This window comes from Gossypium arboreum, chromosome 8 (assembly GCF_025698485.1).
Source record: "Gossypium arboreum isolate Shixiya-1 chromosome 8, ASM2569848v2, whole genome shotgun sequence".
NCBI lineage: Eukaryota > Viridiplantae > Streptophyta > Magnoliopsida > Malvales > Malvaceae > Gossypium > Gossypium arboreum.
The window spans coordinates 139,176,533-139,203,870 of record NC_069077.1 but is presented as its reverse complement, the minus strand read 5'-3'; the positions used below and the strand labels follow the sequence as shown (position 1 = coordinate 139,203,870).

Sequence of the window (27,338 nt, the reverse complement as noted above, 5' to 3'; positions counted from 1 at the left end):
TTAATTGTTTTTACCATAAAAATTATCGAATTTATAAATGAAGGAAGCCAACGCCTACCAACCCATACTAGTCACCCACCTAACACCAAAATTAACTCTGGTTAGATACTTCTTTTGCCAGATAACTACGGTTAGATTTAATAATTGAAGCGGCGCCGTTTCGCTTGAATAATTCGACAAATTCATTTATATTTGCGTATATATGTATCAAATTTGTATACGGAAATATTGATACGTACGTAATTGTGACTTTGTGACACACGTGACGGATTAAGTTGTGTAAAAGCTTACGATAAGCAAGCATCGCGGTGAAAAATAATTTAACGGAGTTAGAATTATAAAATTTTGAAAGATAATTTTAATATATTTTAAATTATAATTTTATTAGTTTGAAGGAATTAAATATATTTTTTATGTTTAAAGTTAAAATAAAATTTCATCATTGATTATTTTATAATTTTTTAAAATAATTAAATTATTTATTTATTTTTAAAGGATCAAGGTTTCTACTAAGAGCGACATCTCTAATTAAACGAAGTTTTAAAAACATAAATAGTATGCATTAATTCTTGGGTCGACGAGAAAAATGCATTTGAGCATATAATAGATTATCACATTTTATTAGATATATATATTTTTTAATTTTTCAATGTATGTATCAGAACGAGCCCAGTAATTAATCCTTTGTATTTTATAAGCCCATTAAAGAGTAAATATTGATCACGAATTTTAAAACTGCTCTATACTTTCACTATACTCAAAGCGAAAGTCTAACTCTCAACAACTCATTAAATATATTGATATAAATATATTTTTTGGGATTGGATATTAATTTTTAAATTTCAAAGAATAAAGCTAAAAATATGCTAACTTTCATTTTTTATACTATTTAATTTTGCACTACATCTCAGTAATTACAGGGTTAGCCTCTTTCTCTCCAGAAAAAGAAGTTGAAAATTTTAGTTAGAGCTCTCCAATTTCTAAATTTCTCTTTGAGTCTTTTTAAATTTTTTAAAAATTGTAGTTAGGGTCTTTCAAAATTTTGTCCATTTTCATTTAAGTCTTTAAATTTTTTAAATGTTTTAATTAAACTTATCAGAAAATATAATCATTCTCATTAAATCCTTTAATTTTTTTGAAAATTTCAATTAACCCCAACAATCTTACCATCAAGATCCACCACTGATTACATGTCAATTCTCTAATATTACATGTGGAGTCTAGACACTCCAAGAATAATATACCAAATATTTTTATATTCTATTTATAAATTGATGAAAAACTTTAATGTTACATTTGGATGGAAAATTTTAATTTTATTGAAGAAATTTGAAATTATGGTATATTAAAAGTAATTTTAAGCTATTGGAAATTAATAAAATTGAAAATAATTACAAAAAATGTAAACAGAAAAATACATGTATAGAAAAATATTTAACATGAGTATCATTATATTTGTAAAACATCTAAATATTATTAATGAAAATTATTTGGTACACTGCTAATATATTAAATACTCAGCTTATTATTGATGGTATAAAATATAAAATATATTAAATTTAAATAAAATGATATTTTACTGTTTAAATTTTTATTTTGTAGTGAAGACATATAAATTAAATGAAATTGGAAAAATATCTTTTGAATTTATTTATAAATTTTAAAATTCTCGATTTTCTTTATTTTGAGACAAATAAATTTATTTTTATTTAAAATTTTTATTTTTAAGAGATTTTAAAATGTTATCATTTATATGGGCTTAGTAACTCTGGGCTGTTCTTTCTTAACCAAAGATTTGTGGGTAACAGAAGCCCAAGCTTCATATTTCTTACCCAAAACAAGCCCAAAGTGTAAAGCTATTTCAAAACGCCGCCGTTAGACTTTTCCTTCCCATTTTCGGTCAAGAGGGAAGAAAAAGAATCTTCGCTTTTTCATGCATCAACCAATAAGATAATTCCACGTAAACAAACTCAACTGAGCTGGCCACGTTAACGCGCATCTTCGCGGTTTCTCTCAACATCAAAAGTCAAAACGCTATTTATTATTATTATTCTTATTATTATACTGTATTCGACGATTCAAATTAAACTTAAAATATCAGGTCTTACATCTCTCTATTTTTTTTTTTTTTGTTAATCCATGTCTCGTTATTATTATTATTTTAATTATTGATTTAAATATCGATTATAAGAAGAAATCTGGTAAATATTTTGATTTTTGAAAAAAAAAATTAAGGTATTTGATTTTGAATTTAAAAGTATTGGTTTGTATTTTTGATTTTTGATTTTGAAAATAGAAGGGATTGAATATCGGTGATGTTGGGCGCTTTAAGGAGAAAAGTTGCGATTGGAGGCTCGTCAGCCTCGGTTAGAACTTTTAATCTAAGTTTTTTTGAATAGTACTTCGTTCAAGTAAAGCCCTTGGATTTTTTTTAAAATTTTTTTTCAATTTTTTTCAGGTGTCAGGGAAAGCGATTCGGCCAATTATTTCAGCATCTAGAGTTTCTGTCAATGTTGGAGAAGAGGTAAATAGTCGAGTAATTCATGCTTATAGTTTATTTTTATTTGAATTTTGATCGATCTTATTTTTCTTTTATTTGTAATTGATGTCGAAGATGCTTGATTTGTTTAGGCTTTGTCTCAGTAAATGCTGATATAAAGTAAGAAGATAGTAAAGAATGCAAGATTAACATTTTTATTTTTTGTTTCTTTTTCTTTTAATATATAAAGAACAATTAGTGAAATTGTAATTGCAATTCAAACTTAGTCCTGTCATTTTGAAAGTAAAAACCTTGCATTTTGTCATTAATTTATTAGTTACTTTACGCTTGCTATTTTCACTTTTTGGAAGCAATGAGTCAAAAATTAAGTAGTTAAAGCCGTGTTACCTGGATTTTTCATTTTCTCGAAAGTATGTGTTGGACACCTATGCTTGACGTATATTATATGGTCCTTCAAATATATGAAACCACTCTTAAAAAATGGAGCATACTTGTATCAAACACATGACCCTATCAGACACTCATCCCGTTTCGAATAATTCAGGGTACAATCAATAATCAAATAGAAGCTGTTGTGTTTTTTTAATCATTTTGGATTTTTATTCGTCATTCATCCAGTAGTAAATATTCTCGGAAGATTTGAATTTCATGTGTTTGAACAGATTCTATTACTTCAGCCTAGAGGAATTGCCCATGTCCGTAACTTTTCTCATCTCATTCTCCCAGGTAAATCTTTTGGGTGGTTTTGTTCTGATGTTGGCAAAATTTTGTTAGTTGCCTCTGTTATTGAATGAAAACTATTTCATGATTATTACAGGTTGTTCTGTTGGTTTAGCAAAGACAAGGTTAGTTTGTTCTGAACTTTCTAATGCACTTGTGGTAGGAATTCCACTAGCACTCATTTATCATTAGTTCAGACTGTGAGGGTATGTGTTGACTGCTGTATTAATCTCAGGATGTTTGTATGTCCAATTACCGTATGTATATATATTAATAGAAGGTCCATTTCGATGCAAAGTAGTCCATCTCATTGTTGTTTATCACGAAACTAGGTTAATTAGGGCAATTAGAAAAGGAAATTTTATGCTCATATACATACTTAAATTTTAAAGTTCTTTCAATCAATTTGCTGCTTCTCAGCACTTCTTTCCCCTGACAGCTTTTCTTATGTGCAGGGATGTCTTTTCTAGCATTCAGTCAGAGACTATCATGCAAAAGTCATGCAGGGCTTTCTCTTCTGGAGACGGTATGATATTGATCAATTTCCTTAATGATATTTATTTTGCCGAGGCTTTTTATCATTTTTCTGTTATTGTTTTATTTTAAACCATTATTAATACATGGGTGTGTTCTTTTGGTTAAGAATTTGTTTCCCATGCCCTAGAAGTGTTAATTTGATCACCACATAACCTGGAATATACCTTTAACATCTAAATATTATCAAACCTGTTTTTTGGTTTGCAGTTGGGCAGCCCAAGGTGTCTGGTCAAGAGTTACTAGATCAGAAGCAATATGTGAAAATAAGAAATTAGTTTTAGTTCAGAAATTCTTATAAAATTTCTCTCTGGAAAAATGTGAAGGCATAGCATGAAAATTTTGGCTGTAATTTAGTTGTATAATGATTTGGAGTAGAAATTCTATGGTACAAGATTTGCACCTTTGCCTTTTTTGGCATTTTTATTCATTTCTCACTTGCAAAAGTACATATTGATGAGGAGTGGGTGTCTGCTTGAAAATGACTGTGCATTCCTTTTAGTTCTTTATTATCTTAAAAATAAAAAAATTTTGGCTTTCCGAATCAACTTGTGCAGGGGATCTGGTCGATGCTGTTGTCCCTTTTATGGGAGAATCAATTAGTGATGGCACTTTGGCAACATTCTTGAAAAGTATGTTTTCTACTAATCTGATTTCCATCCATCACTCTGGCACACTTGTTTTCATTGTTGTAAGTGTTTGATTTTGGGTACATGTGAATTGAATTTTCGGGAGCAGAACCTGGTGATTCAGTAGCAGCTGATGAACCAATTGCTCAAATAGAAACAGATAAGGTACTATTCTTCACCTTTTCTTGTATCGAAGAGATATGTGTTTATTCCACTAATACTGCAGTGTTTATTTTCATCAGGTAACAATTGATGTTGTCAGTCCCCAAGCTGGTGTGTTACAAGAGGTAATTTTTCAACAATTTTGGATCTATGGATCACACTTGCATGCATGCATGCACGTATCTAGCTTGTTGGTCATTCCTAGATTCTTTCCATTCCTGGGAGCTAGGGGAGTGATCTGTGTCGTGAATTGTAATGTTTTTCCAGTATGTAGCAAAGGAAGGAGATACTGTGGAAGCAGGTGCCAAGATTGCTGTCATTTCTAAGTCTGGTGTAGGAGTAGCACCTGCTGCTCCTGCTGAAAAGAAATCAGAAAAAGCTGCTTCCAAGCCATCTCCTCCAGCTGAATCTGTGAAGGAGGATAAGCCAAAAGCTAAAGTTGAAGCTTCTCCTGCTGCGGAGAAGCCTAAACCCCCTTCTTCTCCACCTCCCAAGCGAACTGCTACTGAACCTGTACTTCCACCGAAGGAAAGGGAAAGAAGAGTAAGTCTTTTCATTCTGTTTACATCCAAATTATAACTTTGGTGAAAAATTATGTTATCATCATAGAAAAGAATCCTGAATGTATTGCTTCATGATTACAGGTTCCAATGACAAGGCTTAGGAAACGGGTTGCTACACGATTGAAAGATTCCCAGAATACTTTTGCAATGTTAACAACGTTCAATGAAGTTGATATGTGAGTTCATTTTTGCCACATACATTAGTTCTTTGTATCAGGTGTTAGTCACCCTGACTGCCTGTGCTACCCGACTTTCTGAACCATTTCTATTTGTCCATACTTAACATTTTGTTTCCCTTTTTCAAAACTAATTTCTGTGAAATTGTTGAGAGCACTCTATAAAGGCTATGGTGTGTTCATGATAAATCTGACTCCATGAATTTGTTTACTTTTCTTATTGGTTTGCTTTGTGTTGCAGGACTAACTTGATGAAGCTCCGATCTGATTACAAGGATGCTTTTGTTGAGAAACATGGTGTCAAGTTGGGATTTATGTCAGGATTTGTTAAAGTATACAATGATTTATTCTTGAAATGCTCACATATGCATTCCTGGCCTGCCTTCACCATAGCCTTGGTCTCTCGTTTTTTCCTAGCCTTTACCTCTTATGTTTTTTGTTTCAGGCTGCTGTTAGTGCACTTCAACATCAGCCTATTGTAAATGCTGTAATTGATGGGGATGATATTATTTATAGAGATTATGTGGATATCAGCATTGCTGTTGGTACTCCAAAGGTTATCTTTCTGCTTCATTGTCTTGCTTTAACATTCTTTTTATTTTCCAAATTGCAATTTAGCCATTCAAATAACTTGCTGAACCTGGGATAGTCAGTGTGTCTCTCAACATTTTATCTTGGCTAATTTTGTAGAAATTTATAAAGCTCTGGGGTATATGCATGCAAAAATTATAGAAATTAAAAAGTGAAAGCATTTATGGAAGTTGGAAAGAGTAATCAATAGGTTCAAAAGTGACCTTTGACAACTAAAGAGCACTATAGATTTGTTCAAGGGATGTTTTAGATTGCTCAGATTTTTCACTTTTCTTGAAGTATTCACGTCACTTGTGTCAAATCTATATCACGACATAAGAATTGGAATATGAACCACCTAGGACTCTCCAAGTAACGCTGTTTTTTTTTACTTGTTTTCGTTATTAATTGAGATGCTTTATTTATTCCATGCCAAGTAAGAAAATGTGATTTCTCGAAGATTAGACGTGTCTTTTCTCATTTTGTTTTGCTTTTTGTTGATGTTAAGCTTTTTGGTCCTTTTATCTTTCCTTCTAGGGGCTTGTCGTTCCGGTAGTCCGTGATGCTGACAAGATGAATTTTGCTGAGATAGAGAAAACAATCAACAACCTTGCTAAGAAAGCAAATGATGGGACCATTTCAATTGATGAAATGGCTGGAGGCTCATTTACGATATCCAATGGTGGTGTCTATGGCAGTCTTTTGAGTACCCCCATCATCAACCCTCCTCAGGTTCGTGGTTGCAAACTATAAACTGTATGAACGTAGACATACTTGTAGATGTATGAATGAGGGTTCAGTACATGTGACTTAATCCGTATTGGTGGAGGTGTTTGGTCACTTTCAAGTTTCTCGTTTTTCAATTTTTGCTTGTGGACTAAACTATTCTTTTTCTGCAGTCGGCGATCTTGGGTATGCACTCAATCGTGTCCCGACCAATGGTTGTTGGAGGTAATGTAGTGCCAAGACCAATGATGTACATTGCACTCACTTATGACCATAGGCTGATTGATGGAAGAGAAGCAGTCTTCTTTTTACGACGTATCAAGGATGTTGTCGAAGACCCTCGGAGGCTGCTACTTGATGTCTAAAAGGCCTAAATCGCAACTACCGTGATAATTTTCATGCTTTTTTTTCCGGCACACTTAGCATTGGATGTATATCTCCTATCTAAATGAACATGAATAAATGTCTGAAGTTTTGTAGGGTTTCATTTGTTGATTCACCCGTAAACGAGTTCCAAAATCGCGGCTGGCCATCGTTGAACTGTTCTCGAGTTTGCTGATGTGGCAACTATGGTGTTCTTTCTATTTTGCACTAAGTTGTTTGAAGTTCTGGTATAGAAAGGGTGGGCATAGTACCACTGCTAGTTTAATGTATTACCCATAAATCAAACATTTGTGACACTTTTAAATGTGAAAAAAAAAAATCAGACATGGACAGTTTGAATTTATTATTGGATTAATGTTATTTAGTTTATACGTATGAGAAGTTGGCAAGCTTTCTAAAATTAAGTTTTCAGTCAACTTTAATTATACAAATTATTACAATTTTTGTAATGTTTTGTGTAATTGTCCAATTACATAAAATATTATTCAATTACATGAATTATTATAACATTTATTACAATTTGTTTAAATTACGTTAATAGTACCCAACCATGAAATTTTCTTAAATTACAAAATAATTATCTAATTATTTAATTTTGTCCGTTTTGATTGGCTTAAGTAAAAATAAAGTAACAAGGAAAAGATAAAATTGAATAGTTGAATGATAATTTTATAATTTTTATAGTTGAATGATCGAAAAGAAAATTACTAATAGTTGAATGGTCAATCTATAATTTTTATAATTAAGTGATGAAAAATTTGAAGAGTTGGAATGAAAATTTGTGATTCTTTTTATTAACAAACAACATGCAATACAGCTAAGGTTTAATTTAAGAATACTTCTTAAAAGTGCTTTTGAGAAAAAATATTCTATTTTTAGAAAAGCTAAAATTTTCAGCTAATTTTTAATTTAGAAGAAGTATTTTTTTTCTCTAAAAAACAATTTGTTTAAGATCACTTTTTTTTTCAAAAATATTTTTTATCTCAAAAATATTTCTTACAAACAATACTAAACGCAACTTAAATTACTAAACGCCAGGCCATAAAATTCTATGAACCCTTTAATCTGCTTTCCTCTAAAATTGTATATGGTCAGGCATTGTAGATTTTCCAGCATATGGCAGCCTACCAAGACAAGATCATCTGATCGGTTTCGCTCATATGGGACCACCAATCTAGACAAGATCTAAATCCGAAAATGGAGAGTTACCCAAGTTTCGAGTAAACCTCAATCTAATTTCGCAAGTGGGCAAAGGAAAAAACAAGTGTTCGGTCGATTCCATCGTATTCGTGATGGGATTTGTCCATCACAATTTTAGGCGTCACATGCACTAACGTCCTGAAAATATGTCAAATTCTAAGATTAAAAAAAAAAAAACGTAATGATTTATTTTTTTAATTAAAAAAATTATTTTAATCTTTAAATTTATATTATTTATCAAATCATATCTAAAATTTATTAATTTTGATGATATAATATGCATGTAAAATGCCATGTGAGCAAGTAATTAATTTTTTAAATTTTAAAAATATTTTTAATTTTAAATAATTCTTATTTTTAATAATTTTTCCTATATTTTATATTTTAAAAATTATTTAATTATTAATATAATATTTATGTAACAATTCACGTGCATGCCACATCTATGTAACAATTCATTGTAATGTAATTTAACAAATAACACAAATTTAAAAATCAAAATAAATAAAAATTAAAAATTAAAATATTTTTTTAAATTAAAACGAAAAATTAAATAAAAGGAAGATGTACAATTTTATTTAGAATCAATTTTTGCTCTCCCTCCGTAAAATCATACGTTCATGAATTGAATTTAGACTCAAATCTACTATAGTATCAAAGAAATTCCCATTTCAAAATTCAACCCATATCCCCTTTGGTAGCATTTAAAAGCTTATTTCTTAAAATTAAACTATTTAAAATGTAATATTAATAAATACTTAAATCTATAATTTTATTAAATATCTATTTCATAATAAATTTAAAATTCTCAAAATATTTTTTACTTTTTAATATATCTTAAATTTCAACTAATTTATCTATAATATAGATATTTCATTATTATTATTTATATAATAAATCTATATTTCAAAAGCATTTAAGCGTCAATAATATATAAAATTTACTTAGAGACATAACTAGAGGCCTGATAAGATTTACTAAACTAGAGGCCTGATAGAACCCGCATCTTAGCTTGGAAGGCTAAGGGTTATAGTCAACATTGACTATGGTCACCCTTTTTCAGAAGTAGGGTAAGGTGATTCAAAGTAAGCTAGAGAAAGCTATCCTGTAAGCTAGCCTTGTATGAGTAGGAGTAGGAGTCGGCCAGTGAGTCTCCCCCTGGTTCTAAAGTGAGCAAGGTTATAGAGTAATTCCGAGCTGGAGGAAGCAAGTAAGGAAGAAAGATGAGCTATTTTACGTAATTCCCTTAAAGCTTTGAAGCCTGCTTAACTTCAAAAGAGTTGCGTTGGTAGACTATACTATAAGGAATAGTTTAGGGTTTAAAGAAAAGATGATTTATGCCAAAAAGACAGACTTTCCTCATGTTAGCGGCTGAACCGAGATAGCCTCGGGTAATTCAATTGTTTCAGTTCGTGACTAGGCTTTCTCTCGGTGATATTGAATCTCTTGGAGTAAGATCGAGAGGAGCAGACTCACCCGTGCAAGCTACTTATCAATTAGAACCCAGATCAGTCCAATGGAAATGAATTGAAAAAGAAAAGTATGTTCTCACGGGCTAGGCTAAGCCAGAAAGAGAAAGAGAAAGAGAAAGAGAAAGAGAATGCTAAAGTAAAGACTAGTTAAAGAAGACGGCGAGCTAGCAGATGAGATAAGTGTAGAAATTCAACCGAGTAAGGCCAACTTAAAGTGGATATAGTTGATCCTAACGACTCTAATTCAACGCCTTTATTTGTGCCAAGGGTCCCGGATATGTAACTGCTCAAGACATCATCTTACCACCTTCTGTGGAAATCGTTGATAATACACAACATGTAGCCAGCCTAACCGAACCAATTGATTTGTGCATTGGATTACAAATCGAGAGAAATAGAGGATACGGTATAAAAACGCCAAAAAACTTTCACAATGAAAGTTATGGTTTTGATTTCATTCGCCTCCTTTATAGAAGATGGATAAAAATAAATAAAATAGAATACCCAACCCCTCACATTTCCAGACTTTTAAAAATTTTAAAATTTTAAATTAATAAAAATAAAATTACACTTTAATCTCCCATAAATAATAAAAATTTAATTTAATCTATTAAAATTATAAAAATATATACTATTAAAATAATAAAATTATATTTTATTATCATAAAATTATAATTTAATTTCTAACCCGTCTAAATCTTTTTTTTCTTTCTCCTCTGAATTTATCAACGAGGAGCATCGTACCTTTTTTTTTTTTTTTTGGTGAAAGAAAATATTACATCAAACATTCAAAAAACTCAATCGCATAATTCTTATGGTAGGTCATAAAAATATGTAACCTCAGCTCTCATAAAAGCTAAAATTCAGTTGCATCATTAATTATAAGTATAGAGTAAGTAAAATTCTTTCCTAATAAAAGCTCCTACCACAAGCAACAATATATTTACATGCAAATTATCATTACATACTAAATCCCACTCTCTTTATTTTTATAAGAGTAATACTTAGCACTGCATATTATACATACGAAAGGGGTTTAACTGTTGAAGTGATTACTTTATGTAGCCTCTGCAAATCCAATTTGCATGTTTCCATAGTCGAAAACCGTATGGAACTTACCCATAAACACGTCGCCCAAGATCCTGTATATCCATCGAATGGAAATATTAGTATGGTTTCGGATATTCTTTGCCAGCCTAGAATAAAAATCTAATATCAGAGTGGTGAAGTATATAAAGAATACCAGAGTGGTCCGCGAGGAGGCGGTACATCGAGAGCACCGAATCCGCTAATGCATTGAGCTAGCTCTCCGTCACCAACTTTTAGAATGTACTGATTTCCGGTCATCAAAAAACAAAAAAGGCAAAAGGAGGTCAGGAACAGAATCAGTGTACACTAATATGACATCGCAACCAGATCAATCGGTTTATCATTCATTACTAAGTCCTACCCAAACCGATAATCAAGTAATTATTGATACGCACGGTGGAATCATTACTGGAGCTAAGCTGATATGATGATGAACATTATGATCATGAATTACATCGAAGCAAAAGGCTGGCATAATACATCATACCTGCTCAGGGGTAAGCTCAAGTATCTTTCCACCAATTGTGAAGGCGACACTAGGCATAGCAGATAGGCTGTTACAATCAACAACTGATTCTCCCATTGGACTAGGCAACCGGTCACAGAGCTGCAATTATCAATTTCGGCAAAAGGTAAGCACCTTTTTGTTAAACTAGCCGGAATTTACAAAATGGTTGAAGAAGGGGATGCTTATTCACCTCATTGACGTAATCAAGTATACGCTCCTGAGTCTGGTTCTGTTTAAGTTGGCTTTGCACCCATATGACTGCCATCTCACAAACAGAACACATTGCATCATGGACATTACCAGAGGCCTTTCCAGCATTCTCATTCACAACACTTTCGATTCCCATACTGAAAACGATAAAATTTACAAAAATTAATGAAGTAACAGAACATGTTTTTGAAAAGACGTGTACTAATATTTCTAAGCTAGCTGATTCAAGCTATGTTGACGATTTCACTCAAGGTATGAAACAGAGAGAAAAGGAACCAGAAAGATATGTGGCCAACCTTACATCTCGAGTTCCATCAAATGAACACAAACCTATTTGTGAGCAAACTTTCAGTGGTTGGTCCTGACAATGCAGAAAAATAAATACTATAATTAGGCAGCCAACCAATAAACTACCAGAATCTTATTCTGACAATATCCCGATACCATGCAGCTGCAACACAACAATCATATGTTTAAATGGAACATATACCTTCGATAAGAGCAAGTCAATTATCATTTCTCCGTATTCTGAAACTACAGTCTTGCATTCTTGACTTACAACCCCTGTTGCACCAATAGCATGATTGACTTGAGCAATAATAGCCTGAAAACATAGTATAAGAAACAAAATCACCATCGAAAGATCCGACTAAATAGCCAATGCATGCACCAGGTTTATAGTACATCCAGAGAATTGTTTGAAGGAAATGGGTGCAGCTACAAGCATAGAAGTGTTAGTTAAAGAAGAAAAACTGTCATGGATAAATGATAACTCCAATTTTTCCACGATTATCATAGAAAGGACAAATCATGGATACCACCACCTTGCTACACAAGTGCAACCACACAAGCATGTATGCACATGTAATATACACATATAGGGATACAAACCGTAGGTCCAGTCAACAAGGAAGTTCCGGAATCAACAATAGCACTGCAGCCACTGGCACAAAGTCCTGAAACATGTCAAAGAAAATAAGGAAACCAGTATAAGACTATAAAATATTTGCCAGTCCCTTATCAGCTTTATCCTGTGAGGCATAATATCATAAAAAAGGTATGCAAACTTCTTCGTAAGATAATTTTGAGGACAGTCTCACCAGTTGTTTGGTCACCAATCAGAACATCACCCATATCAAACTGCAAACTCGAGAAAAAAGTAGCATTTACTGAAATGAATACTTAACATCAAATATTATATGAAAACAAGGGAAGTTTAGAATCCTAACCTGCCAGTATCCTTTCTGTTTTACAGGAACATAAGTGTGTTCCCCCTTGTAATGTTTTGGATCCATCCCACCAAAAACCACTTCTCCGCCAACATCATCCTCAGGATTGCGGTTAAGCCAAAATGAAAAAACTGGTTCATTAACAAGACCTTGATTGACCATGTTGTACCTGTAGCACTTACAAAATTAATACTCTATGCAATGGCAGTTGCGTCATTAATTCTTACACAAAAAACATCTTCTGTCAAAATATGAGACCAACAATGCATAAAAGCATATAAAAACTAAAAGGTACTATCGCATACCATACAGGCACAGCATTTCCAACTGAAATCTCTTTAAATCCAAGTCCAAGTATACCATCAAACTTGGCAATCAAAAATGTTAAGCTGGACTCCTTTGTTGCCTCAATAAATTCCTAAACAGATACAGAAGAAAACTTTACTTTTTAGAAATCTGGACCATCAAGAATAGAGTACCAGTGAAATACAGCGTAAACATATAATAACAAATAATTTACCAAACATACCTGATGTTTAACTACAAGATCACCAACTGTTACATGGTCCTCACTAAAGAATCCTGAAATAGCCCCAGTGCCATATTGGATATCCGCTGGTTTACCTGCAAGTACTCAACAAAAGAAAGTACATAGGCATCAACTTCATTATCCTCACTTTGACTGAAATAAACAAGTGTAATATCCTTCTTGTCATCCTTCCACGGTCAAAAGCACACAGAATTAATTATGAATAAGTAATAACCAACACAAGAGACTTTTTTTTCATCTAAAAAACAGAAAGAAAACAAAATATTATAAAAGAAAAGAGTAAATAACACCAAATTCAACTACCACATCTGTTCTAATTGGCATTTCTAGATAGATCAAAAGAAAATAACCAGTTTATAAGTGGATTTCAGGAAAGCTTGAATGGATGCAGAAACAAACCATTAGCCTTGTAGGTACGTGAACGGCTTGATTTATATTTTGGATGGAAATAGCATGCTATCTGCACCCATACAACAACATGTAAGAAATATTCCAAATCAAGTGTCCAATTCTTGAGCACTTCAATGTCAATTTAAGGAATAAAACTCACCGAGAAATAACATTTAGATGAAGGAACCCACAAATTAGAACTCCCAGTATCAAATATCACAGTGAAGTTCTGTGTAGGAGTGCCAATACCAATCTCACCAAAGTACTGAGCATCCATGTAGTTCTTTAGTGCCACAATATCAATGTCCTCTGATTCCCCCAAGTTCCCATGAAGACGATACTTTCTAAGAAAAGCTTCAGATGCCTTTCCCTCCTTGGATTCAAGGTGTGCAGCCATCCGATTGTTTCGGTCAATCTTTCTCTTTTTGAGTCCAATTCTAACCAATCTGTCATTAGGCGTGGAAAAGACAATAGGAAACAGAAGAAGACAAAGAAAAAGAGTGGCCGTAGTAGTTTTGCCTATTGTCCCCATTTTGATAACTACAAGTCTGCAATTGAAAGCCAACAAAACAAAGATTGCAGTCAGATATGATAAGAACTCCAAACGGGAAGCTTCAAAAATATGATACAAACGCACAACTAGAAACAGTACAACTGGAAACAGTACTTTCACATGAAAACTAGCACACAAGCCACTTTTTGCTCAACAGGGATCAAAACCATCTCTATTTCACCTATGCCTAAAACATCTAGTCAAATACGTTGCCATGTCAAGTTTCTTAAGGTCGAATTAATTTGATTAAAGCTAAGAGAAATCTTAAATATAGTTGCTCTACACTTCAATTAAGTGAAAGTCAGTATCCCGCAAGTTCATGTTAGACTACCGGAGAAAAAAGCAGAAACAGAATCTTATCTTCTTAGAACTTCAAAACAAAATCATCAACTTAATACAACTGAATATTGAAGTCAAAAGAGATTTCACTTAAAAGTCAACTAGTTACTCTTCCACTTCTCTGAGGTTCCAAACACTAAAAATTTCACAGTATCTCATCACATAAACGGAAAACACAACAAAAAGATAACTACAAACTTAAACATATAACTTGAACTTCGATAGTTAGACGGTCAACTCAAAAGTCAAAACCAAAAATAATCAAAGCCAAACAGTAAATCTTTTAATTAATTTTTTTTCCATGAAATATCAGTTTATAACATCACATACTCCAAATATCGCAACTATTCATCAATCAAAACAAAAAAATTCAAAAAATAACTAAAGAAAAAGAAGAGAAAACTCACAGAAGAAAAAGAGTAATCCAAAGGAGATAGAGTAAACAAGATTAGAACCAAAAATAAAAAGTAAAGATGAATTACATGAATAATTTCGATATAATAAAAGAGAGCTACTTACAATTTCGATGATGAATTTGAGCTGAAAAGAAGACGAAATGAAAATAAAAGGATGAGATATTCTCTTTTCTAGATCCTTTTTGAGGTGTGTCTCTCAACTATCCATTCCTTTAGTTTCCTGATTTTTCTTCTTTTCTGAAGTAAGAGAGTGTTTAATTAGTGGATTTCTTGGAGAATCATAACCGTACAGGTGGAGAGTGATTACAGGCTATTCATTAATTTTTTTTCTTTTTGTGGACTTGGAGTGTTAAATTAGCGGACTTCTTGGAGAATCGTAGCGGTACACGTGGAAAGCGATTACAGGCTATTCATTTATTTTGGTTTTTTTCCTTGTTGTGTAAGAAATGGAGAGCGTGATTGAGTACGGTTGACTGTATGACGATTTTGGGTGAGGGAGCGATTTGATAGAATCATAAGGGATAATTTTTTGTTATACAGTAAACCTATAAAAAAATAGATCGAAATTTTTGTAAATAATATAATACTAGATTATGTTGTTAAATAAATATGGAAAATAAAAGTCGATTGACTCTTAACTCAATTGCTACAGGTATTATTATTAATGCAGAAAAATATATATTCGAGTACGTTTAATCACATTATTTTTCTTTATTAGTTGAAAACAGTTATATTTAATTTTAGACATTGTGATAAAAAGATCAAATATAATGAGATTGTTAAAAAAATTTGCATGAGCCATCATATATAAATATATTTGTTTAATTGAAAATTTTATATTTTAATTTTTTAAATAGTTGGTGATTTTTAAGATAAATAGGTAGTTTTTAAAAGGCTTAATAACAAATTTAGCCACTAATGTTTACGTGTTTTGTCAAAATAGCTCTAATTGTATTTTTGTTTTTTGTTTTTTGCCATCAACTTTTGTTCTTTTTTCAAATTGTATTTTCTAACAAATTTGATGAATGTATTGTTAAAAAATAATGGGATATTGTGAAATTTTATATACGGAATATTTTTAATGAGGCGTAATTTATTATTAGATAACCCAATAAAATAATTATATGTAGAAATAATAAAATAAATAAATAAATCATAAAGTTAAAATTTAACACTTAATTTTGAAACCTTTTTAGATAATTAAGTTTATTTTTAAATTAAGAATTATTCTTTTAAAATTTCATGTATGATTTATTTATTTTATTATTTTTCATATGTATTTATTTTATTGGGTTACCTAAGTAATAAATTATATCTCATTAAAAACATTTCACATCATCCACGTTAATATTTTTAACGTACATTCAAGAAATTTGTTAGAAAAATAATTTGAAAAAACAAATGTTAATAGTCAAAAAGGCTCAAAAATATAATAAAGGTCATTTTGACAAAACATGTAAACGTTAACAACTAAATTTATTTTAAGCCTTTTAAAAATAATACACAAGAAATGAATTTTAAGTTTTTTATTTAAAGTTTTATGAAAAAAATTGAAAAATTAAAAATATATATTTCTGAAAGTTTTCATTCTTGATTAAAAAGCTATCCAACTTAAAATACTAAGTTGCTCAATTTTTTCAAACAAAAACTTTGCTTTGTCAATGGTGGTATCGACTTTTGGGTAGGGTACTGATCACAACTTCTTCAACGTTATTTTTTGTGGCTTTTATTTTATTTTAATTTTGTTTGTAGTTTTAAGGTTTTATTTTGTCTATATTTTTTGAGGTTTTTGTTTTACCTACTTTGTTTTCTTTGAAAGTAACTTTTAATTTCTAGTCAAGTACTAATATATATATATATATATGAATGAGATTTGTCAATCTAAAGGTGTTGTTAAATTTATAATAATCATTCTCAAAAAGTTTTATTATGATAGATTATAGTGATGGTGATTAATCCGATATGATGATAAAGAAGGTAAGTCATTTGAGACTTGCCTTTTTATGCATCACTGATGTGATAGGTCTTCTAAGGCTTTTGGCAATTTTTTCTTATTTGACCAGTGTTCATTATCAGGTTGATTTGATGATGACGGGAATTTCAATGCAAATTTTAATGATTTGATCAAATTGATATATCTCTAGTTTATTTCTGAATTATTTCAATATTGCAGTTGCAATTACGGTTAATTTATCTTTCTCATTTTTTAGATGATTTTTGTAGATATGACATTTGTGCATTAATTTGTAATGATTTATTTATCGTTTGTATTATGTGTTATGTCTTTATAGTCTTATTGTTCATAGTTCCTATTAGAGTTACTCATAAATAGAAGCATACTACGCTTTAGCGCATTCGAACTCATATCCTTCTGCATTAACAACAATACCCATATCAATTGAGTTAAGAATCAATCGATTATTTTTTATTTTTTTAAAATATTAATTAACAGTTTCCACAGCCACATCCATAATATTGTTTAATTTTTAAATGTTAAGTTTAAATTGAATACGTCTAATGGTACTTTTTTAAATATGAATGTCAATATTTTTCTAGACAACTGTATTTTCAAACTTGATTTTATTTTGCTAATCAAAATTATTTTTAATAATTTTAATTTTTTAAATGATATATTTTAAGCGACCAACCAGACCTAACTAAAAATATTAACTCCATATCTATTAAAATTCATTTAGCAAACCCAAAAACTATTACGGCAACCATAGATAAGTATATTTGTTTGATTAAAATTTTACATTTTAATTAGTTTTAAAAAGTTTTATTAAAAATTAATATGTGAGATAAATGGATGTGATTGTTGAAAATAAACTATAATAGGTTTATTATTTAAATTTGTTTTTAAGAAAAAAAGTAAAATATTTAAAGCAAATTTATTTTATATTTCAAGATATGAGCAATATCATTTACTCATTATATCAATTCAGTTAAGAGTTTTATATATAATATAGAAATAGATACAATATGACATGTTTAAACATAGATTTTAATGTTCATGTTTTATCTTAGTTTTAAAATTTTATACATGTGAATTTCAAGTCGTAATCTATTAGTCGGTGTTTAAATTTCTCAAAAATAATATAAGTTCGAATCACTATTGTGCCAAAATTTTGAATTCTAAATTAGTGTTTGGAGTTCCAAAATACTCCCTTAATTATTATTTTATAACTTTAAATAAACAACTAATAGAATCAGTTGGTTAAATCAGTTAATAGAACCAATTGGTCAAATTAGAGGTGCTCATGGGGCATAAGGGTATTATTAACATAATTTATGTTTGCCTAAAAATATTAGTATAAAATTTTGTCCAAACTTGCCCCATATTTGTAAAAGACTAACCCAAGCCTATTTTAGGCTTGCCCATATTATTTTTAAAAAGATGTTTTTTTAATATTTAATAATTTTATACATTTTTTATTTATTAAAAAATTTTATATAATCATCTTAACATTATTTTAATGTTTACATTAGAGTAGTATTATATATTTAATATATGATTTTTTAATGTGTTCTAAATTACATAATATAAAATCTTATAAATTTAAAAATGGGTCGTGTCGGACTTAGGCCTTGAATATTCAAGCCTGAGCTTGACCATATTTTAAACAAGCTTAATATTTCTGCCTAAACCCTCTCAAATTACAGGTGGGCCTTCAGGCCTGGGCGAGTAGTCGAGCCCATGAACAGGTATAGATCAAACCAAATACTGCAATCGACAATCAACTAATTGCCAAACAAGGCCTTATTTAAAAGTGTTTAGTAAAATTTACTTGATAGCTGAAAGCTAATATATGTAAAATGACAAATAAGAGCATGATACATTTTTTTGTTAAGTATTTATTTGTTTATAATACTTTAGTCTTATTTGGGTGAAATTATTGGAATAAAATACTATTACCAATGAATTAAAACATCTATTATGAAAATTAATTAGTGAATATTTTTGAAATTTTAAATAAACAAATTTCTTAAGTTTCTTATTTGCAAATATTAATATTGTGGAAATTGATAAATATTAATAATGTATCAATATAATTGAAATTTATATTCTTAGTCATAATTATGTCATGTTATTAGAATGTAAATTAGTGATAATTATATCACACTTTGAATAAATTTGTCAAGTAGCATTTTACACAAATAAATTAATTTAGTCATTATAATAAATATCATAAATTGCTGAGACTAAGAAAAATCCAATAAAACTCTAAAGAAATTCAATAAAATTTCCAAATTTTGGAAAAAGGATCTTAAAATATTATAAAAATTAAAAATATATATTATATTTTTAATAAAACGAATTTATTAGTTAACAATTCAAAAAACAATAAAATTTCCTCTCTTTTTTTTTTTGCAAAAATACAAAAATATAAAAATTCAAAAAATACATTAAAAATTATAACAAAAAGATTTATATTTATTAGAAAAATTTAAAAACTATATTAATTAACAGTTCATTATATAAAAGAGTTTTTTGGCACTTCTCTTTGTAAGTTTTATTAGAAAATTCGTCTTTCTACAAATTCTTTTAGATTTTTATTGATTTTATTATTTAAACAGTTAAAAGTTATATTATACCATTTTAAAAATATTTCAAAAAAAATCTTTTCCTTAATGATTTTTAATGAATATAATTTTTTCATTTTAAATAAATAAATATATTTTTATTTTTATAATTTTAATGGATTTCATGAATTTTTATTATTTTTTGCATTTTTGATATTTTGAAAAATATTTATTTTACTTTTTTAATGATAAGATGTCATGTTATTATTTACCGAATGTGTATGAGACTTATGCACTGATAGTTTGTATAAAATATTCTCTCATAAAATAAATAAAAGACAATTAGAATTCAAAAGGAAAAAGAAAAGAAAAATTACAAAATAAAGAAAATTGTTTGTTTATGTTTTTTTCAAAATTTTAATTATACTTAATTTAATTAAATTGGAGAAGTTATTAGATGTAAATAAGTGTATAATAAGCTTTGGATGTATTTAAAATTAAGGTTGTCACGCTATTTTATTGGTGTCTAAAATTATAGATTTTAGGATCATACTATATTATTTATTAAGCTACTAACGAGTTCGTGTCACCTTCAACCGGTCACCAATTCAATCGAAAATTACGGAAATGCCCAATAATTTAAAAATATTATTCAAAAGTATTTTAGCCTTTTCATATTAACAAAACCGATTAAAATATGCACTAATTAGATTTGTAAAATATTAAATTTATCACTAACCTAAAGCTTTATTTTAATGTATTTTATACATTTTATTTTAATATATGCAATTTATTACCTACATTAATTGTATAATTAGTTTCACACCATACATTTCATTATTTATTGTATGTTACTTTTTAACAAACATTTGTGTTTTAAATATGTAGTTTACACATGCATACGAATGTGATAAAATTTTAATTTTTACAGAATTCCTATAACTATTGATAACCCATCCGAACCCTTAAAACAAAGGATAATATGTTTTAAACTCACTTAAACCCGTATTTTTAAATATTGTAATAACAACTATGTCAACTAAATTAAAAATTATCATTTTTGTAACAAATAGGAAAAAAATTAATTTCATGATATAAATTTAATTAAATGATGTGACTTTTTTATTTTTAGAAAAGTAAAATGCAGTGTTTTCAAGTCACATGTGAATCTATGTCATTTAATTTGTGAATATGCTATTGATTAGATTGAATGCAAAAATTCAAATTTTTTCAAAGTATTACATGTAAAACTATAACAACCACAAATATGTATTTTTGGAGGAATCACAAATTAAATTTAAATTTAAATCATTACAACATAACGGAATAAGAATTTGTAAATTTAGACTAAAGCAAACAAACTGTACTAAAACTCACATATGATGATAAAAATTAAGCTTAGAATCCGAACCTAATATAATTTAAACTTGAATTAAACTCGTAATTCCTTTCATAATCTCATTTAGAAATTTTGTTCCTGCAGTCTTTATTAAAATGGTTATAACTTGAGCTCTCGAACTTAAAATCGAGTGATTCAGAGTGCGTTTTTAAGCTAAGAGATAGATTTTCGAACGCCATGAAGATATCTTAACCAAGAAATGTTTGGATCCCATCCAAAAAGTCGTTACAAGTCAGATAATTTCTCAAACTTGAGAATTGACAACTTTGGTAAATGAAATTTAATAAATTCCCTATCATTAGAACTCAAAGCGTCTGCCTTCGCTAACTGAACCAAGGCCTTATTCACACAATTCAAGTTCTTTTAATTTATAATGAGTCGAGTAAACATATTACGTCTTTTAAGAATATTATATCAAACTTTTAAATTAATATTAGATATATCTCATAAAACTAACAAATCTTTTTCCAACAATGACAAAATTAATATTTTCCCCTAAACTGAAATATCTATGCAATATTTTTCCCCTCATTTGAAATTTTGTATGGTTCTACCAATCTTTTAACAAGAAACTATCAAGATATCGTTTAATCAAATATATCTCATAAAATTACAAAATGACAAAATTAATATTTTTCCCTAGTTTGAAATATATATGAAATACTTTTCCCCTCATTTGAAATTTTATATGCTTCTAGCAATCTTCATCAAAAGTCAGAGACCCTCATCTATATATACATTACGTTCACGTTCCTTGTGAGGCAGTTTTATTACTGGTTTCTACGTAGTTTTTTTGTTTTAGAGAGAGGAAAGAACATTAATGGAAAAGAGTGAGGTGAAGCTTTTAGGTGCATGGCCAAGCCCCTTTATGTTGAGGGTGAGAATCGCTCTTCACCTCAAATCTATAAACTACGAGTTCATTGAGGTAGATTTATTGGGACCCAAAAGTGAGTTGGTTCTTAAATCCAACCCTATTTATAAGAAAATCCCAGTCCTGTTTCATGATGGTAACACCATCCTTGAGTCTCAAATCATTGTTCAATACATCGATGAAGTTTGGCCTAATGCCCCTTCCATTCTTCCTTCTGATGCCGCTCAACGAGCTGATTCTCGATTTTGGGTTGCTTATTTTGATGACAAGGTTTGTTTATGTTACATTGATGATCTTAGATGGTGTGTCTTCAATGAATTTATGCTAAGTTTGGTGGGAATTTTTTTTCCATGACATGAGTTAACAATAAATTAATTTTATTTGCTCATAACTTTTTTTCAAAAAAGGGTTGGAAGTTTTTTTTTTACTTTTATTATAAATTTACTCATATTTTAATTTCAAGTTTAAATTTGTACTAATTATTTTTATGTTATGACAAATTATTTTAATACCTATGAAAACTTGTGGTTAACTTTTTCTATTAACGAAAATAAAAGTACCATGAAGATCTATGTACTATTACTTGGATTGTATTTTGCACAAAAAAATAAGCAAATTAATCTTTGTATATTAGATTAATGAGCAAATTGAAATAACTAGATATAATGACATGTGGTATATAACATATGACATGCCAAGTGTTCCTCATGCTGACATATACAAACCGATTTTTAACAGCATAAATGCATAAAAATTTTCATAGAAGGATTAGTTTACTCTCTGATTTAATATACATGGATTAATTCTTCTATTTTTTTAGTAGAGAGAGTAAAATGTAATTTGACTCTTAGTACATGGGCCACTATGATACTTTTACCGTTAGTGACTTATCTATGACTTTTTTATCTAATGTGTTTGATTGAGTTGATGTCTCATATTAACCGAGTTTAACTCAATTGTAAAATTACCAAAAGCCCATTTCTTATACAAAGTAACAAATATTATTTGATAGTATTTATATCATTTTATAGATTGATAAATCTAAATATATATATATATATATACATATGATAAAAATTATAAGGTTGAAACCCAAAACATCATACCTTTTACTATATCAATTTTATTGTTTTAATCACAATCATATTTAATATTTATATTAATTTTTTATACATTTGTTATAGCTCGTCCCCGCCTTGATAATAGCATTGGCAGCTAAGTCAAAAGATACAAAAAACGCAGCAATAGCCGAACTGGAACAGGGGCTGGTGCATTTGGAAGAAGCAGCCTCGACAAAGTTGAGCAAAGGGAAAGCTTTGTTCGGTGGGGAAAATCTTGGGTACATGGACATTGCATTGGGTCCCTTCTTGGTCTGGATTGGGATCATAGAGAAGCTTAATGGGGTCAAGCTGCTCAATGAAACCAACACCCCGTCGTTGCTTCGTTGGGCTGATAGCTTCTTTTCTCATGCAGTCGTGAAGACTATTTTTCCTGAAGTTGAAAAGCTTATAGAATTTGCTATGAAGCTTATACCTGTCTTGAGAGCTAGGCCTGAGCTAAGGTTGCTGCTCGGAATTAGTGATTAATCAGTGAGAATATTACTGAGTTTATAAAATTTGAAGGTTTGAAATGTTGGGTCGCTGTTGTGCTTTGAATTTATAAACTAATTAATGTACTGTTTAATAAGCAAGGATGTATTAGAGGTCCATAGTGATTATTTTTAATTGTTCTTCGCCTCTTGTATTAGTTCGAGTTAAAATGTAAATTCAGTATTTGATACGTAATAATGAGATAAAATTATTTGTATTATGATTTAGGGTATTAATTTTTTCGACTAAAAAAAGTGCTCTCTAATTCCAACCAATAGTTTCCTTTTATCAATATAGGATAAGATGCATTATTCATATAAAAATCAAATTAAATTAATTAAAATTGTATTTTGGTTTCATCAAATTAATTGATATATAAGGTTTATTAGTAAGTGTTGGTGTAGTAATAAGACATATTACATTCTTTTGAGGAGAATATAGATTCGAACTTAGGAGATAATATTGTTGAAGTAAATAACTATGAACCCCGAACATGAATAGTAATTTCGAATGGTAAAAGCACCATGAAGACCCTTATATAAGAGTTGAATTGCATTTTAACTCTTCTATTGAAAAAATAAAAAATTATTTCTTATACAAATTGTTCTTTCTATTAAAAAATTATCAATTTTACGGTAAAAATTAGTTCATGTACACTATTATAAAGTACACATGACACGCTATATATTATTTATCTAGTTATTCTATCAATTATACCAGCTTTAAACCATAAAAATAAATAAATTTTTAAAAATTAATTCACACTTTAATTTAAAATATTTTTAAAATAAAGTGATAAAACCCCAACTGTAGTTAAAAGAAAAAAGAAAAAAAAAAGCAGCTAATTTCAATGTCAAAAAAGTATGGTGTGTCTGTCTTTGGAATAGCTTTTATTTTCTACCAAAACCTACTTTCTGCTAAATTATTGGGATTGCTTGGATTGTAAGCGAAGTCTCATTATTCGATCACTGTACTTCACCATGGAACACCACTTCACCCAACTCGACGACGGCGCCTCCGCCGACGGCAAACCGGCGTCTAATTTCGGAGCGGCGGTTGCGACGGTGCTCCTAGCTTTGCTTTTACAAATATTTTGCCGTTGCTGTCGCTCAATTTACCGTAATCATGTCAAGAAATACAAGTTTTCTTCTTCTTCCGCCGCCGCTAACATGGACCGGTCGATAATCGCCGCCGTGGAGAAGATCCTTAAATACAAGTTTAAAGACAAAAGACTCCTGGAAGAAGCCTTGACGCACTCTTCGTGCCGCGAAGACATGTCGTACGAAATACTAGAGTTCATTGGGGACGCGGTGCTCGGCTTGGCTGTTGCTACCCATTTCTTCCGTTTGGAGCCGCGACTGAACTCTGACCAGCTTACGCGGCTCCGGAAAAAAAGTGTAAGCAACAAGAGACTGGCGCACGTGGCAGCTAGGCATGGGCTTAACCGCTTCGTCAGGAGGAAAGACACTGCTCCTCTTGACCTCATTGTAAGCAGAAACTGTTAATTCTCCTCCAATTTTCAGTTTTATTTATATGTTTATTCACCTTTTTTTTGTATTAATACCTTTTATTGTTTTAAAACATAATTTAATAATTTAATAAAATTTGTACTCGATAATTTGCTTTAATGAGTATTAAACTCCTTAATATTCGATACGAATTATTCAAAAATTTTGAAAATTTTGAAAAATTATCCAATTAGTTTGGTTTTTTCAAAATTTATTGGATTAAGTTGATTTTAAATAGAGAAAAGAAAACTTCAACGGATTTGGTTAGAAAAGACTTTTAGCTTGACATGCGTTCTCGCTCCATCAATAAAGCGCGGCTAATTGGATGCATTTTCCTTCTCTATCCATGATTTATTTAGGGTTTTTTTAGCTTTTTAAGATTAGAGTTTAGAGGTTTTTAAAGATTTTTGTTTAGGGTTTGTAATAGTTTTTGAAATTTAGGGTTTAAGAAATTATTATTTTAGGAATTTTTTAAATTTTTAACATTTTTATATATTCTTTAGAAATTTTTTATGATATTTATATTTGGTGGAAAATATAAATTTTAAAATTATCTTCAGCAAATGTGACAGTAAAGTGCGTTCAACTGGAGATAGTTTCTTGTCAAATATGCTAAGACGCATTTTTCTTCTCTCTCTAAAATCGATCTAATCCGAAAAATTTTGAAAAATATGACCTAATCTAGTAATTTTTCAAAATTTTCAGCATTTTTGGTAATTCACTCTCAGTAGAGCTATATAATTTCAATTAATCAAAATGTAATACATTAAGCCCATGATATATATATCTTATTGGCTGAAGGTTAGGAAGTATGTAGGGGCAGTTAAACAAGGAGATGATCATAAAAACTTGGCAGTTCCAGGTATTTTGGCTGATATTGTCGAAGCTCTAGCCGGTGCTGTTTATTTGGATCTCAATTTTGATCTCACCAAGCTGTGGACGGTACGGTTCTTTCGTTTATTCTTTATTGGGTTAATAGACTTTTTTACCCTGAAGCTCAAGGACCAAAAAATATATTATCCCTTTCTGAGTGGGGACTGCAAGTATGCAACACCACATGCATGGAGATTGGTTCATCATCTAATATACACTTTATATGATGATATTGGCAGATATTTAAAGATGTATTAGTGATAGATGAAATTAAGGTGCCAAAGGATTTTAAATCTTCTGAGATTATTGGAGCACAAAATAAGCTGTATGGATTATGTGGCAAGAGAAAATGGGGAAATCCAGTTTACAGGTTTGCATATATATATATAAAGATTTTTAGTATTTATATTTTCAAGAATTTAGTCTTATTTTTTAAATTTTAAAATACAAGTTTAATTGTTGATACAGTTAAATTTATTAGTGACCCACTTGATAGCAATGTAATTTAAAAAATGGTGTTGTGATGAATTTAAATTTAACAAAATATTTTTAACCGTGTTAACAGTTAGACCTGGATATAGGAGTTAAATTCTGAATTTATAAAGGGCACAAGAACTTTTGGCATATTTTATTTTATTTTTTTCCCTGGAAAATATCCAATCATTTGTGTCCTTTGCTTTGGTGTTTTTTACTTACAGCGAAGTGAAAGCTGAACTTTGCGAATACGGAATGAAATATGTATATTCAGTTAAAGTTGAAACAGACGATGGTATTTGCGGCCACGAGGGTGATGAAAAATCAAACCCAAAAGATGCCCGTAACTCTGCTGCTTACCTTTTGCTTCGTTCCCTGTAACAATTTTCTATTATACGACTCTCTTGGATCATATTTATAGGGTATATGAATAATGTTATCGAATTTGGCTGAGTGTCGAATATGAATACATATCCGTTATTGTTATACACCATTGGAAAATTAATATCCTCCTGTACTCATGTTGGTATATATTGGATTTTACTATAGAAGCAAATTGGCAATTTAGGCAGCTTTAGATTGCGACTTTGATGTTGTGGTACCTTTGGATAGTAAATTTGTAGTTCGAAAATTTCTGAAAGTTGAGCAATGATGGTTCTTGAACCATGAAAACAGTTTTTTTCCCTTTTAACCCAATGAACCATAGTTGTATTTGTAATTGAGGGACAAATCATTCCGGAGGTTTATGGATTGAAATATAAGGTTTATTAGTAAGTGTTAGTGTAGTAATGAGACACATATTATATTTATTTGAGGAGAATATATATTCGAACTTAAGAGATAATATTATTGAAGTAAATAACTATGAACCCCGAACATGAATAGTAATTCCAAATGATAAAAGTACTATAAAACCCTTATATAATAGTTGAATTACATTTTAACTCTTCTATTAAAAAAATTAGTAAATTAGTTCTTGTACAAATTGTTCTTTCTATTAAAATTTTATCAATTTTTATCGTTAAAAACTAGTTCATGTATACTAGTATAAAGTATACATAACATGTCATATATTATTTGTCTGATTATTTTATCAATTATCCTAGCTAATATATAAATTTTAAAAAAATAATTTATGCTTTACTTTAAAATATTTTTTAAATAAAGTGATAAAACCCCA

At 29.8% G+C, this 27,338-nt stretch overlaps 4 protein-coding genes across 5 annotated transcripts; 3 read left to right on the top strand and 1 right to left on the bottom strand.

Annotated features, from left to right (window-relative positions):
- Positions 1-1,962: 1,962 nt before the first annotated feature.
- Positions 1,963-7,307, top strand: LOC108470317 (dihydrolipoyllysine-residue succinyltransferase component of 2-oxoglutarate dehydrogenase complex 2, mitochondrial-like). Of its 2 annotated transcripts, none has more exons than XM_017771620.2 (15): positions 1,963-2,101; positions 2,297-2,366; positions 2,459-2,524; positions 3,163-3,226; positions 3,318-3,345; positions 3,676-3,746; positions 4,312-4,386; positions 4,493-4,548; positions 4,626-4,670; positions 4,813-5,088; positions 5,190-5,284; positions 5,526-5,616; positions 5,730-5,840; positions 6,392-6,586; positions 6,754-7,307. In XM_017771620.2, the coding sequence occupies exons 2-15, from the start codon at positions 2,316-2,318 to the stop codon at positions 6,943-6,945; spliced, it is 1,416 nt and encodes a 471-aa protein (XP_017627109.1). In that variant the 5' UTR covers positions 1,963-2,101; positions 2,297-2,315; the 3' UTR covers positions 6,946-7,307. The 2 variants fall into 2 exon arrangements, with proteins under 2 accessions (XP_017627109.1, XP_017627111.1); XM_017771622.2 differs by having other exon boundaries at positions 1,999-2,101; positions 2,300-2,366.
- Positions 7,308-10,445: 3,138 nt separating this feature from the next.
- On the bottom strand, positions 10,446-15,237 carry LOC108469854 (aspartic proteinase A1-like). The gene is made up of 14 exons (XM_017770923.2): positions 15,024-15,237; positions 13,773-14,160; positions 13,622-13,682; positions 13,202-13,296; positions 12,978-13,090; positions 12,673-12,841; positions 12,544-12,583; positions 12,335-12,399; positions 11,934-12,047; positions 11,740-11,804; positions 11,424-11,580; positions 11,213-11,332; positions 10,880-10,968; positions 10,446-10,778 (listed from the first exon to the last, which is right to left on the bottom strand). The coding sequence occupies exons 2-14, from the start codon at positions 14,142-14,144 to the stop codon at positions 10,694-10,696; spliced, it is 1,545 nt and encodes a 514-aa protein (XP_017626412.1). The 5' UTR covers positions 14,145-14,160; positions 15,024-15,237; the 3' UTR covers positions 10,446-10,693.
- Positions 15,238-21,609: 6,372 nt separating this feature from the next.
- Positions 21,610-23,300, top strand: LOC108468560 (glutathione S-transferase U16-like). The gene is made up of 2 exons (XM_017769442.2): positions 21,610-21,984; positions 22,899-23,300. The coding sequence occupies exons 1-2, from the start codon at positions 21,664-21,666 to the stop codon at positions 23,298-23,300; spliced, it is 723 nt and encodes a 240-aa protein (XP_017624931.1). The 5' UTR covers positions 21,610-21,663.
- An 816-nt stretch (positions 23,301-24,116) lies between these two features.
- LOC108468980 (ribonuclease 3-like protein 2) lies at positions 24,117-26,714 on the top strand. The gene is made up of 4 exons (XM_017769850.2): positions 24,117-24,790; positions 25,613-25,753; positions 25,924-26,054; positions 26,383-26,714. The coding sequence occupies exons 1-4, from the start codon at positions 24,284-24,286 to the stop codon at positions 26,537-26,539; spliced, it is 936 nt and encodes a 311-aa protein (XP_017625339.1). The 5' UTR covers positions 24,117-24,283; the 3' UTR covers positions 26,540-26,714.
- The last annotated feature ends 624 nt before the right edge of the window (positions 26,715-27,338 follow it).